Source organism: Crocodylus porosus, unplaced genomic scaffold (genome assembly GCF_001723895.1).
Source record: "Crocodylus porosus isolate Cpor-Errol unplaced genomic scaffold, CroPor_comp1, whole genome shotgun sequence".
In the NCBI taxonomy this organism is placed as follows: Eukaryota; Metazoa; Chordata; order Crocodylia; family Crocodylidae; genus Crocodylus; species Crocodylus porosus.
Window position 1 is genome coordinate 949731 of NW_017728940.1, and position 15558 is coordinate 965288.

The following is a 15558-nucleotide window of genomic DNA, read 5'->3' on the forward strand; positions in this document are numbered from 1 at the left end:
GCGCCGGGCCCGGCGAGAGCTCAGGAACGGCGCGCAGGCCCCGGGGGAGAGGAGACGGCCCTCGGGCGCTTCCCGGCCGCGCCGCGCCGCGCCTGCCGCGGGCCGGGGGTGCCGAGCAGCAAGCTGCCGTTGGAAACGCTCACGCCGCACACGCCGGCTGGTAAATTGTTCGTTGCGCTCTCTCCCCGTTAATTATCCTGTTCTAAAGGAGACAGTAACAGTGGGATGCACGAAAGCCTCATTTAGCTCTTCCTTCATGGTTAAAATACCTTGCACAATTTACTCTCCCACTTAAAGGATGGTTTATAAAGCGCCGGGCCCCGCCTGGCAGCTGCAACGGAGGACTCGCGCGCCCGTGCCCAGGATCCTCCCTCCCAGCCTCTCTGCTCCTGGCACTTCCCTGGTTTCCATGATTCACGGGAAGACCAAGCCACGGCCCCAGGGAGGCAGCATGAACGCGAGCCCCGCAGGCCTGGCGGGGGGACGGCGTTGGGGCTGGTCCTGCTGGAGACGGGGCTGGGCTGGCCGTGATCCCCGAGGTCTGTGACTCTCGGGGGTGCCAGCGCCCCAGGGCAAGAGCACGGCGTGTGTGCACAGAGCCCGGTCCGTCCCCTCCTGTCTGCCTCCGAGCGAGTCACTGCAGCTACCCACCCCTGGAAGCTGCTGGCAAGCGTCATTTGCTCCCAGTGGCCGTCCTGGGGCAGAGGGGCCCGCTGCAAGAAGAAAGCTGGGCTCATGACGCTGCCCGACGCGGGGGCTGGCACCTCGCGCGTCCCCGAGACAGGGCGGCTGCTTTCTGCAGTGACACTCGGGGCTGATGTCTGAAACCGAGCGGGAGGCTGGCGGCCCCCCCGCCTCGCCGGCAGCACCCTGGATGCATCTGAGCGCTGTTGTGCAACCGGGCGCCCACCAACTCTCCCGGTGACTGCAGCCGACGTGGCAAGCTGAGCTGTGGGACAGAGCGGCCCTGGGCACGATGGTTTCCCCCGCTCTGCGTGGGCCTCTTCCTCTGGTCCCCTGGGGACAGAGGCACCCAGAGCCATCAGCGAGGAGGGCTCCAGCCGTGGCTCAGGTGCCGGAGAGGCGCTGGAGAGCAGCGCGAGGTGCTTCGGATGACCGAAAGGGCCGTCTCTTATCTGCCTTGTGCTATTTCGTCTCCCAGCAGGACGCCTGCTAAATCAGAGTTATTGAGATGTTGTTATTCATGGAGCGTGCTCGGGGAGCCCGAGCCATCCACCTCGCCAGGGAAAATCACTGCGGCGATTGTGAACCAGCTGCAAACGCCAGCAGCGCCAGGGAGGGGTCTTGCCCGCGCTCCGCGTGGCCGCGGGCCCGGGCACTTCCCAGCGCGGGGCACGGCAGGAAAGGGACCCCAGGACGGAGCTGGCCGCAGCGCCACATTCACCAGCTGGACCCGGTTCGGGCCTCTTGTCCCCTGAACCAGGGCACATGCTTTCCACAGCACGAGGCCTTCGGCCTGCAGCACGGCGCTCGTGCTGCTTCCACGCTCTTCGCTGGCCATGGGAAGGGCCCGAACCCAGCTGGGCGCCGGACCTTGCCTCGAGACACCCTAAGCTCCAGGCTCGGGTGGGAGATGGGACTGGTCCTGGCTGCATTCGTGCAGGGGCAAGCACGTGGCAGCCCTAAATGAGGGGCTGCAAACGCACCACAGCGGGCCACGTGGAGCCCTGTATCGCACACCTGTGCACGTGGAGCACGCGCCCGCAGCCAGGGCAGGCTCTTTGAGCTTGCCCGGGGCTAGGAGCCAAGCAAAACGCAGCTGGGAAAAGTGTCTCAGAGGAGCCAGGCCACAGCCACGCCAGCCCTCCGGAGAGCCGGCTCTGGCCACCCCCACCCCCACCCTTTCCTGGGGTGAGAGGCTGCAGCCTTCGAGTCCAGGCTGCGCGGCGTCTGCTCGCACGGGGAGCGGGTCGCCGCCGGCTCTGTGCACCCGCGTGACCGCAAAGCCAGCGTGACGGTCGCTGCTCCAGGGCCCCGCTGCAGGCACCACCCAGCGGGTCTCCCCCCATGCCAGCTGCTGCCCTGCAAGGGCCGCGGCGCCCCGGCCGCGATGCAGCGGTGCGAGGTGACCCGCGTGCCCGCGTCTCTCCTTCTCGGGAGCCGTGCACGATGGCCAGTTTGCATACCCCTCACCCCAGGAAGGCTGAATTTACGGCCGCCGGTGGCTATTTATTCAGAGCGGCGCCTGCCAGGGTCCCCAGCGCACCTAAATCTCCCGGCAGGCATTTTCATGGCTCCATTAATCTCGCTCTCCTCCGGAGGTGTAATGGAAACTGCTTAAAAATATTTAACAGTATAAAAACCCCGAGATGGGACGTTGCTCCCTGGGTGGCTGTGAAATACGGGACCAGGGCCTCTCCGTCCCACCCAGCTCGTGCTGCATCGGCCTGGTGCTGGGCAGGGGGAAGAAAGTTGCCTTGCAGGCGGTGAGGGGCCGTCCCAGTGGGGTCAGGGCTCCAGCCCTCGAGGGGCACACGGGGAGGGGGCACAGCCTGCACAGCCCCTCGCTGCAAAGAGGAAGGGCCTCTGCAGAGCACTGGAGCGAGCGTCACCCAGCCAGAGCCCAGCGCCCACGTCGGGGCTGGCCCCGCACCTTGGTGCCTAAAGGGAGGGATGTGGCCGGGGTCACCATGCTGCCCCAGCCCGCGTGGGAGCTCCTTCCTTGCCCCTTGCTGCAGGACCGTGTCTGCTCGGCGGCGCCTCGTGCGGCTCCTTTGCCCGGTGAAGGTCGTCGTGGCCCCGCGGCTGCCGGACCGAGGCCCACGCGCGTCGCAAGAGGCTCCAGCCGGCTCATAGATCAGGGGCGCGTGCCGATGGTTCTTTAATTACGCGCGTCCTATAAATTAGCCACCGCTTTGAAGGACTCGGGACTGAGGGGATGTGGCAATAAGTCTTGCTTAATTAAACCCCATCCATAACGAGCCGTGCCTGCGTCCCCGGCCCCCGCAGCAGCGCTGGCATCCTGCTGTGCCCACCCGGGGCCAGGGCCGGGGCCGGCCCGCTCCCGGCAGCTCGGACAGGTCCAGGCCGCGCCGATCGCTGCCCGCCACCCGCCGCAGCCGCGCGCCGGCATGGGGCAAGGGGCACAAGCCCGCCAGGCCGCTCTGGCTTCTCGGCCCGTCCTCCCGCCTGCGGCTGCCCGCGGCGCTGGGGACGAAGGCCCGGCTTGGTCTGCTGCCACAAGCACCTGTCGCCCAGGAGCAACCGCGAGGGCACGCGCGTCCCTAATGGTGCCGCTGAACAGCGCGGGAGCCACCGAAGCCTCTAGAGCTGTTGGCAGCGGCCGGGAGTCAGCCGTGCGGTGCCCACGGCTGCCCAGAGCCCGGCTGTCATGAGCACCCCGGACACATCATGCACACACACACACACACACACACACACACACACACACACACACACGAGCACATGCATGTAGGCACATGCAAACACACATGCCTGCAGACACACACACACATGCACACATACACACATGCATCCATTCACACACAAACTTGTAGGCGCACACATGCATTCACACAAACACGCACGCATGCAGCCACATATGCGTGTGCGTGCATGCTTACAAACATGCACACACAAGCTTGTACACATGCAGAGACACACATGCGCGTACACCCCCCACAACACTTGCAGAGCAGAGGAGGGGCACAATGGCGCAGCCAATGCAGCACCTCGGGGCTGGTCCGTGGCAGAGGCTGCCCCTACACGGGGCCAGGCACAGCTCTGCAGCCCGCAGACGGGTGGGGAGGGGTGTCCCGGGCCAGGCCGTGGCGGGTTTGGTGGCGTGGGGGACTAGTTTTGCTCAGAGGTTGCACACAGGGTTTGTCTGGGCTGGTTTGCACGGGGCTGATCCTGCCTCAGGCAGAGCTTGGACTAGATGCAAGCTCTCTTCCAGCCCTACTTCTCCAGGATGCCCTGAACGTGGCTCCGGAGAGGGCAGCAGGTCCCAGCTGGTGCAGCTGGAGTGACAGGGCGGGGGCGCTGGGATGTCTGCCGAGCTCCAGGGAGCGCAGTGCTGGCTTCATTACTATAGTTTCAGTTGGTCGGGTCGGAAGGGACCTGAGCAGATCATCTAGTCCGACCCCCTGCCATGGCAGGAAGAGTACTGGGGTTAAACGACCCCAGCAAGGTGTTCATCCAACCTCCTCTTAAACACCCCCAGGGTAGGAGCCTGCACCACTTCTCTTGGAAGTTGGTTCCAGACCCTAGCCGCCCTGACCGTGACGTCGCGCCTCCTGATGTCTAGTCTGAATCTCCCCTCTGCCAGCTTGTGACTGTTATTCCTGGTCACTCCTGGCAGTGCTCAGGGGAACAGGGACTCCCCCAGTGCCTGCTGATCCCCCTGACTAGTTTATAACAGGCCACCAGGTCCCCCCTCGGCCTTCTCTTGTGGAGGCTGAACAGGTTCAGGTCCCGTCGCCTCTCCTCGTCGGGCCTGCCCTGCTGTCCCTGACCATGCGAGTGGCCTTCCCTGGACCCTCTCCATGCTGCCCACATCCCTCCTGAAGTGCGGCGCCCAGACCTGGACGCAGTCCTCCAGCTGCGGCCTGACCAGCGCCGCACAGAGGGGGAGGATCACCTCCTCGGACCTGCCTGAGATGCATCTGTGGATGCACGACAAGGTGCGGTTGGCCTTCCTGACTGCGCCCCACACTGCCGGCCCATGTTCATCGTGGAGTCAATGATGACCCCCAGATCCCTTTCCGCCTCTGTGCTGACAAGAAGGGAGTCCCCCAGCCTGTAGGTATGGTGCCGGTTCTTCCTCCCCAGGTGCAGCACCTTGCACTTGTCGGTGTTGAATCCCATCCTGTTCTCATCCGCCCACCCTTGTAACCTGTCTAGGTCCGATCACAGCCTATTCCTCCCTTCTGGTGTGCCCACGTCCCCCTGCATCTTAGTGTTGTCTGTGAATTTGCACAGGTGCTTTTCACCCCCTCGTCCAAGTCACTGATGAAGATGTTGAGCAGTGCGGGCCGAGGACCGAGCCCTGGGGCACCCCACTGCCCACGTCCCTCCAGGGTGAACCTGCCCTGTCCACCACCGCTCTCTGGGTGCTCCCTCCGGCCAGTTGGCGACACGTCTGACTGTGGGTGTCGACACAGTCGAGTCGCCATATTCTCTCAACTATGCAGATGGCGAGAGATTAATACGGAGAGGAAAGAGGCCTGTGTCGCTGTGACACTTGAATTGACAAATGGCTGATTACGATGATCGATGGCACCGGCGCCTCCTGTTAATTAGCTGTGGTTCCTATTTAAATGCTGCCTTCCCTCCAGGCCCTGGCGCTCATTAACATGCCTTATGCGTCTTTTCCTTCTCCCCTTGCCGTCCCCTGTGGACCAGACCCCTGCCCAGCCCGGCCTGCGAGCGGGAGGCAGTGGGGACCGGACCCTGCCCACGGGGGCACCGGTCCAGCCGGCGCCGCGAGGCCAGCTCGGGAAGACACGGCGTCGTGCCAGTCCTGCTGCTGCATGGCTGTGTGGCTTCAGGCGAGTCCCACCCTGCCACTGCCTGCTGGGCATGATGTCCATGGCAGCCCTGGACTCGTGTGCCCAGCAAGACCCTGATGGCCCCACGCACTTGCTGGGGGCCTGGCGCAGTAGGGACCCCCTGTGCCAGTCTCTGCCGGTCTTGGGGGGAGGCTCCGTGTCCTCATCTGTAGGCACAGATGCCAGCTTCCCACTGCAGCCCGGTCACTCCTCATGCCGCCTCTCACGCAGGCCACAGCTATGGCTGCCTGTGGGGGCAAGCGCTTAGCCTGGGATCGGTGCCCTGCCAGCGGCGTCGGGGCCAAAAGCAGGGCCATGAGGGCACAGGGAGCAGGAAAGGGGTCCCGCGCGCCAGGAGGAGGTGTTTAGTGCACAGGCGCGCCTGGAAACCTGCTGCGCGTGCGCTGCTCGTCTGGAGGCCCCTGCCCGCCCCTGGGCTCCAGCCTGGGGAGCGAGGCCTCTGCCCTGGGTGCCGGGCTGCAGGTTCGAGTCCTGCCCTCTGTGAAGGGAACAAAGGGAGACCCCGAAGAAACCTCCTGGCCTCCAGCTTGTGGCTCGAGAGCAGAGGCCTCTGCCTGCGGCGCTGGGACTGCAGGGTTGAGTCCTGCTCATCTGAAGTTGTGAGTTGTCCCAAGTGCAACAAGGCCACCTGCCCCCCTCGCACACCCGTTCCCTCCACGCCTCCCCCCCGACCCTGCAGACAGCCAAGCCCTGGCCCTTTGACCCCCCACTTACCTGCATCCAGGTGCGGGGCGGCTCCCACCCCCCCACCAGGTGCACGCCGGCTACATGCTCGTGCCCCTGCACCCCGTCTGCCCCGCTCCCTCCAGCCCCAGGCAGCTCCTTGCTAGGGCAAGCTGGGAAGTGCTGGGAAAAACTTCAAAGCTCAGGTGACCAAAATCCCGGACATTGTATATTAAAAAACTGCCCAGACAGAGATCAGAGGATCCAAAAAGGGGACATGTCCAGGAAAACATGGATGAATGGGAACTCTATTTAATCTCTGTGCAGGACAGCAGGGGGGATGCCAAAACCCAGCTGCTCGTGGTCCTGCCACGCCCAGTGCTAACACCCAGCACGGTTGGGGAAGGACAGCCAAGCTGGCCGTGCGTGGGCTGGGGAAACCCTCAGCACCCTACAAGAAGGGGGAAGACCAGGGCTGCCCCTCGCCCAGGCCTGTACACATCCCGCTCGTGCCCTCGTGGCAGCGGAGAGCACCGGGTAAACCCACCGGGCCTGTGCCTTTTGCAGGAGGGCGGTGGGCCCGGCTCGTTGCTCTCATCTGGCCCTGCTCTGCGGATGCTGGAAGGTTGAGGCCCTTTCCCAGCCACCCAGGCATGCCCGCTTGCTGCAGACCGTGCCACGCACGGCTGCGGTCCCGAGGCAGATGAGCAGACTCCAGCGAAGGATGGTGCCGAAGCCAAGTGCAGCCTGTAGCTCAGTTTCCCCCTCTATAAAATGGGGGCACCGGTCCCTTCTCCCCCAGTCCTGCGGGGTGTGGGGAGGACCGAGTCTTTCCGCTGGCAACGTCCAGCCTTTCACAAGGCAGCTGTATCTGGGCAGCCCCGAATTAAGACAAGCAGCAGCACAGCAGAGACTGCAAGGCAAGGACAGCCCCAGGGAGCGCGGGGAACAGCAGATCGCAGGCCTCGAGCCAGGCTGGGACACGGCTGTGGGTGCAGCAGGGGACCCCGGCCCGCCCTTCCGGCTGGGGAAGAGTCCAGGGGTCTCCCGTCTCCCTGCAAGTGGGGTTGAGCAGGATGCATCCCTTCTCGCTGCAGGCCTTACGTCACCTACGCTGCCCCAGAACCGGACCAGAGCCGGGGGAAGGACGCAGGGGCCCAGGGCGATGCCAGCACCGCTCGTCTTTCAGCCTGACCTTTCCCCGGCTGGTGCGCAGGCAGCTGCTAATGATTTCGCACTTATCTCCACGAGCCACCGCCAGCAGCCGGAGGAGATGCGTCTCCCTGGGACGGAGCCACGATTATTAATGGCTCCTTTTCCAGCAGCACGGAGGGGCGGGGAGGGCTGCAGCTCACCCAGGGATGGAGGGGCTCCCCCTCCCTGCCCCAGCCATGGTGCATGCAGGCCAGGCCCTGCAGCGGGGGGCTGCACCTGGCCCCCCCAGCCACATACAGCCTCCCCCAGGCAGTGCCCTGCCTCTCCCAGCTGCAACCCCCCTGCAAAGGATTCAGTGCCTGGAGACCCGGGGTCCTCATGGGTCAGCAGGGGGAAAGGGAAGGGGCCGGCTCTGCTCAGCTGGACAGGACAGGACAGGACGGGACGGGAGGGCATTGCACCGACTTCACCCCTGCCGCTGGCACCTAGCACCCCTCACCGCTGCCAGGACGTGCAAAAAGCACCTCTCTTCCCCTGTCCTGTGGCAGCAACCAGGAGAAGAGGGGGAGAAACAGGGCCGGAGGAAGAGCTGCACCAAATCATCCCAAGCATCGCTGCCTCTGCACCATGCTCGTAGTTAACATGCTGGCCATACACCGCTTTCATTGACTCAATTAAACAATTAATTACATGCCATCAGCACAGTAACTCAACAGAGCCTAACTCTACCCGGCAGCTCCCCCCCCAGCCCAGCCCAGCTCCTGCCGCGCGCAGGGAGCAGCGTACATAGCAGACTGACAATTTGCACCTGACTTGACAGAGGGAAATGGCCTTGCCACCGACTCCAAGGTTACACGCTCTGGGGACGAGTGCAACGGGCTTCCCGAGCCCCTGGACAGGCCGGCAGAGGCATCTCTCCGTGCAGCGCCACACACCGCGGGCACCGTGGAGACACGGGAACGACATGAAACCCTGCCACGGGCTGAGGCCTGCCGTAGCCGCCACTTCTGCAGGACCTGGAGGCTCTCGAGTCAGCCTGTGCTGCTTCATAAATCATGACTGTGTTATTTCGCACATCGCCAGAGTTTCACCGACTAATTGACAGATAATTGCTACCCTTGCTAATTGGCTCTTTGCGCTGGCACACCTGAAATAAACCCACAGACGAGTCACGGCACAGCCGGCATTTGGGTTTCTCTTTATTGCAACCTGCACACACGACGGCTCCATCAATATAAAGTTAACAAAGAAAAAGAAAAGAAAAGGCCGGTAGAGCTGGATTCTTAGCCTCGTCAGCAGCACGACTGGGATGAGTCCCAAACACCGGTCATTCCCTGGACATATCCGAACAGACTTTAAACAGCGAAACGTACACAGTGCCCCTTGTCATCATACAGTACATTTGTTCAAAACTTATAAAAATATATATTACCTTTTCAAGTCTGTATTTACACTATATAACAGGGGGTTAATGGATATCAAAAAACGCAGAATGAGCTGAACCAACCTGATTCTGGTTTTTCCTGGGGCGGAAGAAGGAGCACACCACACGTTCACATGCGTGCTGGCTGTCCTGGCGAGTCAGCCGATGGAGACCGATCGGTACTGGGCATCTCTTTGACTCGGCCCTTTCAAGCGTGGTCCAGGCTGCATCCTCTCTTCTCCTGGACCCTGGCTCTAGCTCGTGGGATGGTACTTGGCCTGGTGGAAGCCCTCCAGGCCGAGCAGCAGGTCCCCGGAGCTGGAGATACCAGAATGAAACTTGCACTTTTGCCTGGTTGGCGAGTTTGTGCCGGCCCCAAGGGCCCAGGTAGGGCTGGGAGCTGCTCCAGGCAGCTCTGGCTGGCACAGGGGAGAAGCCCATGCAGGTGGCTTCCTGCTCATGGAGTCAGGTGGATACTGCAAAGCCAGGGAACCGGCTGTAGGAGCACTGGCCTGGGCGGGGAGAGCTGCCCTTCCATGCCTGGAGATATGCAACCAGGGCTGGGTGGACAAGGAAGATTTAAACCAACACAGCATCTCCAAGTCCCGATGTAAATGCTCCGCTGCAAGGGACTGGTGCTCAGGGAGCGGGGCCACGGTGTTTGGCTGTTCCAGGGCTGGGCTGCAGCCTCGTCTCAGAAGGCAAATGAACCCAGGTGCTGGATTACACGCAGGGGCAAATGAAGGGATGGTCCCTGGCCCAAGAGCCTCCCTTTTCTGAATGGCCTGCTCCTCCTACCTGCCTGTAGCCTCCAACCCGCTCACATTCCTGTCCCGCCAACAGGATGTACAAGCATCTACAATCTAATCCTGTTGTAATTGCATTTATTAGTGCCAGCAAAGCCTGCAGATTACCAAGAAAAAAGGCTCTTCACTCTCCTTCAACCACATGAGATAATGCTAATGCCCCTATGAAAAGCTGGCGCCTGTGCCGCAGCAAGACCATTAAACCCTTATCATGGCCAGCGGGCTCGTGGGGTCTCTGGTGCTGAGAGGAGGATGCTGGTTTTCACTGTGTCAAAGGTCACATGGGCAGGGAAGAAACCCATTTGGAAAGGCTCCCTTTGGTGGAGCAGCTGAAGAGCACTGCTGCAGTCTAATTTAATTAGAAGGCATTTGACGCTTCCCCAGGGATTAGTTGCTAATGGGATGTGAGTTAATATTAAACACATAACTGCGGCCTGGAGCTTGCTCCATTCATCTTGTCTTCTGCTGCCTTGATGAGGGAACCCAATTAGGGAGGACTGGAGGGGTCAGGGCAGTGCTCCCCGATGGGCATTTTGCCCTGTTCTCTTCTGGAGAGGAAGGAGGAAGCCGAAGCTGCCCCGTTTCTGTAGTCGGGAGGAAGGAGAAGGGCAATGACCTTCCCAAAGGACCACAGCTGAGCCCTGCACAAGAACCAGTCGAGAAGGTAACCGAACCCCCAGGCTCACTCTGCACTCAGCCAGAACACACACCCGAGCGGAGGCTGCAGTTGCATGAAGAACGGAGGAGACGGTTGGGAAGATGAAGCTAGTGGGTGAAACACTTGAAGAAATGGTTGAAAACAACCCTGGTAATTGGCTCTGGTGGAAAGCGAGCTGTCTGCTGTCTGCAGCCTGGGGTGAAAAGGCCCGACATGGCCCAAAGGGGATGAGGATCATATTCATGCCACATTAATTCTGCGTGTTGCAGAATTGTGCAGGAAGGCCCAGGCCTGACTCCAGTTTCCAGCCGGGGGCTGCAGCTGTGCCCTTGTTTGAGAGCAGAAACCCTCCATCAGCATCTTCCCCCCTTGCAGGGACTACAGATGCGGGGGGAGTGCATCACCTGTTTAAATTTTTGGCAATGAGCAAGTTGAGCTCTTTAGGTGCCTGCTGCAGGCGTGTTCCCCAGGCCCGGGGCCATTCTCTCAGCTCTTCTCTGGGTTTCAACACCCCTTGTTCAAGCGTTGACACCACAACCAGATGCGACGATCTAGCAAGCATCTGTGCAGGGAGGTTGGCACAGCTCTGAGCACGGATGCAGCAGACGGGACAAAAAGCAGAGAAGCCAAGGACGGCTTTATCCCAGAGGAAATGACCAGGAATCCAGTTGGTTCAGCTTCCTGCCGGCAGGACTCCAATAGCCTTTCTCACTAGTACAGGGTAAACACAAGGAGCATACAAATTGCACTTGATCCTCAGGATCTGGCATTTCTAGCAAATGAAGGTTCACTCGCTGATTTTAATGCTTGTCTGGGGGTGAACTCGGGGCGCGCACCTTCCGAGGGGGCCCAGAAAACAAAGGTTTCCCTTTAAAAACAATCCAGGTGATGCTGGGGAATGTTGCTGTCCTCAATGGCATGGCCAGGGGGAGGAGGGAGCTTGCCAGAGCCCTCTGCCAGCAGGTGAGCTGCAAACGTGTCAGTCTCAGCTTGCTCCATGCATCTGTAGCTCAAATGGCAGGTCCAGTTCTCCATGGGGAGCAGAGAGCTCATCCTGAGCGCGGTGCATGGCTTCTGCTGTGCTGCCTCGTGTTGCTCCTGGGTTTACCCGGCCCAGAAACTGGCAAGGGAAGGAGGATGCTCTCTCAAAACCAGCCTGCCCCTCTGAGCCGCTGGAGCGGGAAAGCAAGCCTGCCCAGTCCCCTGGGAGTGTCAGCAGTGTCCCAGGTCACAAGAGGCTACGAGCAGGCCCGAGACCCAGTTGCGACCTGAGAGCAAGATGTAAACCATTGTGACCCTGCGTGACACTAACTCCTGGCAAACAGATCCAGTGGTGCTCGGCACTGCTGAATCTGGTCTGATACAGCTAAGCCAAAAGAGAGACACGTGTGGACCAGACCCCTTTGATCAAACTCTGCTACACACGTAGCGCCTTTCCCCAAAATACTTGGCTCTGCAAAGGTCACCAGATCAACTAGAGAAATCAAGACACCAGCACTGCCTCCTTGTTCCCTCGGCTCTGCCGAAGCAGAAGGGTCCAAGCAGGGGCTCCATTCTGTGCCGCGCTCTCGGGCACATCGGGAGCTCAGGCCCCTCATTCAAGTTTGCTCTAGAGTCCTCTCTCCATGGTGGAGTCCACCAGGAACACGGACGTCTCCTGCCTGCGCTGGCAGCACCTGCTCCTGCATGCATTCCCTTTGCAAATCTTTGCTTTCCGTCATCAATAATTCATGTGTCTTACTTACAGCCGCTAATGAAAGGCCCGTGGAACACTGCACACCCACTTGGATCAGTTAATTAACTCGCTTCCAGGAAACCTGGATGAGGAAGCAGATGCCATTTGCAATGCGGGGTCTGCGCCAGCTCTTGCGTGCAGAGGCTGCAGCATCAGAGCAACTATTTGCAGCTAAAATAGAAGTGCTGCGAGTGGCGTGGGTGGACTCCCTGACAAGGCCTCCAAGAGCCCCGTGGTTCAGGGAGACAATGCTGAGGCCCAGGCCCCACCGTTGCCCCAGAATTAACAGTCTGGGCAACTATTAGAGTGGCATCACCATGGCAATGACCTCAGACTGTCAGTAACACAAATGCTGGGAGCATGGGGGCCCTCCACTGCCGAAGGCCCAGCACAGCCCAGCTTCTGGCACCACAGAGCCACGCTCCCACACGCCTCCTCTCTCCAGCTCCCAGCACCACTGAGTAGTGATGGAGAGCCCAAGCCTCCTGCTGTGCTTTATTCTGGTACATCTACCAGGTGAGACCGCTCAGCCCAGCCAGCCCTCGTGACAGGGTGGAAAGGGGTACTCACCTGCTACCAGCATCATTCTCTGGGCAGCCTGCCCAACAGCAGCCCAGCTGGCTTTGCCTGCTAGTCGTGGCTGGGGGAATCTATCCATCCAGCGGGGGCTGACCTTGCAGCATTGCCCTGGCTTGGGCCCCCTGTGCCCTGCACTGCTTGCTCCACTGTCTCCTGTGGGGCTGGACACCGTGTTTATGGAGCTTAGAGCTGCACCACTGGAAGGGCCGAAGCTGGCGGGTGCAGGTGCCTCATCACCCATCAGAGTCTGGAGAGTGGGAGTCATGCCCTGCGGGAGCCAGCACCGCTGCAAAGGGGTAGAGGTGGCACAAGCCCCCAGCACCCAGCAGCACAGAGGCTATTCCACCTGACTCGCTCACATGCTGCTCCTAGCACTGGTGGGCTGGAAGAGGATGGGAAGGGAGGCAGGCCTCATGGGAGGGGAGACGAGGGAGCAAAGCAGCATCAGTGCTGGAGTGCAGCCGCCAGCCACCAGGTCTAGCTTGGCTGGGCCTATGCTGCCACGGTCACTGCTCCCAGCACACCAGGCCTATCCATAACAGGGGCATTGCCCTGTACCCTTTGCTGAGCACCCACAGGGCCCTGCAGAGATGCAGCCACCAAACCAAGTAGACACAAAAGGAGCCCTGCCAGGACAGCCCCACAGGGAGACTGCTTCTATCAGAGCTTTTCTCTCCTCCCCGGAACTCGCCTGCTCAGAAGAACCTTAGGGACATACGTCACCCTTCCCTCCACACGTTGGCCAAGGACGTGGCTGGGCCTGGGGTGCTGGAGAGGGCAGGGATGTAGCAGGGCAGAGGAGCAGGGCTCCTGACTCCTTTGCGCACAGTGCACAGCTCCCATCACCTCCCCATGTCCCAGGGCAGTGAAACATGCTGGTTTGTAGAAAAGCTGCCCTGGGGACATAATTGGCAGAACCTCAGGACAGAAACACTGTCAACCCTCTATTCAGACCCGGTGCTTGGGGCCCAACCACCATGACACCCTGGCACAGCCAGGAACAGCCTCTCACTTTAGCTCAACTCTCGTTCTACTCAGTGCAGCGGGGACAGAGAGAGGTGATCAAGCCCGGCACTGAGGCTGCTGCTGTGGGTATGTGAGACTGCCCCAGGGCCGGAAGCACTAAGCCCTGGGCGCCCCATGCCTGCCTGGACAGACCAGACCAGCAGCAGCCCTGCACCTCCCTGGTGCGACTGCTCTTGGTCCGGTCAGGGGTTCGGTCCAGTTTGGGGGTCACATCCTCCACCCCGGGGAGCTTGAAGCTGGTGCTCAGAGCACATGCGTTCCAGCCGGCCTCACACCTGCACTCCGCGGCCGTGCATCTGGATCACCTGGGCACGCAGGGTCTGGATGCCACTCAGTAGGGTCTTCTGATGCTCCAGCACTGTGATGCCCAGGCTCAGGACGTCTCTGCAAGACAAGCCCCATGCCAAAGGTGAGTACGGAGCCATGGAGGTAAAGCGATGTGCCATGGGCTCCCACTGCAGGTCCTACAGGCACAACTCTGTGCCCAGTTTTCTTTCCAGGAGCCCCACACAGCAGCCAAGCCAAAGGAGGCTGCAGCTTGGGGATGGGGTCTATCTGATGGCCACAGACAGAGCTCATCTAGTCACCAGTGGGGCTGAAGGACTGACCAGGCAGCACAGGCAAAACCAACCCCACAGGGAACAGCTCAGAGGAGCCCCAGTGACAAGACCAGAGGTCCCTTTGTGGGCTCTGCTGTCTGTCCCTTAGCTGCAAAAAGGATCAACACTTAATAGCAGCTTGATCTGACACTAGGCGAGAGGCTGAGGGTAGCCATCGACAACACCAACGGGCTTCATGCTCCCTGCTTTGAAACACAAATCTCTACCACCCGGGGCAGAGAGGTGCATGGCAAAGCCCTGTGCATGCCTCTGGGTCTTGTTTAGTAATAACCAAAGATAACCACCAAGCCTCCAAGCCAGGTACACTGCACCAGAGTGCCTGGGTTTGTCCCTGCACCCTTTCCACTTACTGCACTGTCATTCTGGCCACCGATTCTAGGTAGCAGTAGCCGGCAGCAGCAAAGTTATCTTTGTAGCGGCCCATCTCTATGTCTTCCAGCCACTCGCCCACGGAGCTGAAAGACGGGAAGGCTGAGAAAGTGCGTTCGGTGAGGGGGATGCAGGTGCTGTGGGTCCTGCAGGCACAAACAGAGCACAGGCGTGAGAGCAGAGCCAGGCCAGGGGCAGCTGGTGCCCATGGCAGTACAAAGCAGAGCAACATGAAGCTAAGACATGCCCCTCAATGCAGTGCTGCTGCCAGGCTGGTGAGAGCCTCATGGAAGCTGCTCAGGAGTCCAGCCATCCAGGCCCCCACCATGGCAGCTGCCTAGACCAAGGGGCCTGGCGCCAACCTCAGCTCCGGCCATGCATGGTTCAGGCCTTCTGCCACCACTGAAACAGTCGGAAGAGACCTAGCAACAAATCACCATCCCTCTGCCGTTGGTGGTAGATGCAGGTGGGCAGCAGCAAGGGGATGCTGGAGTGGGGAGAAGGGGTGCGGCGGGGTAGAACCATGACCAGCTGCACATGCCACGAGGCTGCTGGCCAAGAACTGCACACCCCAAGGCCCAGGGGAGGAGCCAGCAGCAGGGAGCTCACCTGGTGCAGGTGGAGGTGTTGCACTTGGGGGGCTCTGGGTTCTGCACCATGTTGCTGAGGATGCTGTGGACCTGTGAGAACCTGGGCCGCTGACTGCGGTCCTTCTGCCAGCAGTCCAGCATGAGCTGGTGCAGGGGCGGCTGGCAGTTCATTGGCGCTGGGAGCCGGAACCCATCCTCGATGGCTTTCATCACCTGCAAGCACAGGAGAAGGACAGGTCAGAGACAGGCACCCTGATCAGGAGCACACAGCACAAGGGCTGCACAGGTGCCATTCAAGGTGCTGGCTTTGACCCATCAGGCCCTAAATGGGACTGCCTTCTCCCTTAGGCACCATCAGCCCAGAGCAGCCTGCAAGCACCATCAGTGTGCCAAGGCAAAGACA

The 15558-nt window shown here is 60.9% G+C and overlaps 1 protein-coding gene and 1 long non-coding RNA gene across 2 annotated transcripts in view; one reads left to right on the forward strand and one right to left on the reverse strand.

Moving 5' to 3' along the window:
- Positions 1-968: 968 nt before the first annotated feature.
- The window catches only part of LOC109318581, a 28702-nt gene continuing 14112 nt past the window's right edge, over positions 969-15558 (forward strand). Inside the window, exons 1-2 of the long non-coding RNA XR_002103282.1 lie at positions 969-979; positions 10139-13737. This is a non-coding gene — a long non-coding RNA (uncharacterized LOC109318581). The remainder of the gene's footprint in view (positions 980-10138; positions 13738-15558) is intronic.
- Positions 13730-15558, reverse strand: part of EPHA10 (EPH receptor A10) — a 51007-nt gene continuing 49178 nt past the window's right edge. The window contains exons 14-16 of the mRNA XM_019547907.1: positions 15175-15368; positions 14547-14711; positions 13730-13960 (exon numbers count right to left, since the gene is read on the reverse strand). Coding sequence (XP_019403452.1) covers positions 13846-13960; positions 14547-14711; positions 15175-15368 — 474 coding nt within the window. The 3' untranslated portion in view covers positions 13730-13845. The remainder of the gene's footprint in view (positions 13961-14546; positions 14712-15174; positions 15369-15558) is intronic.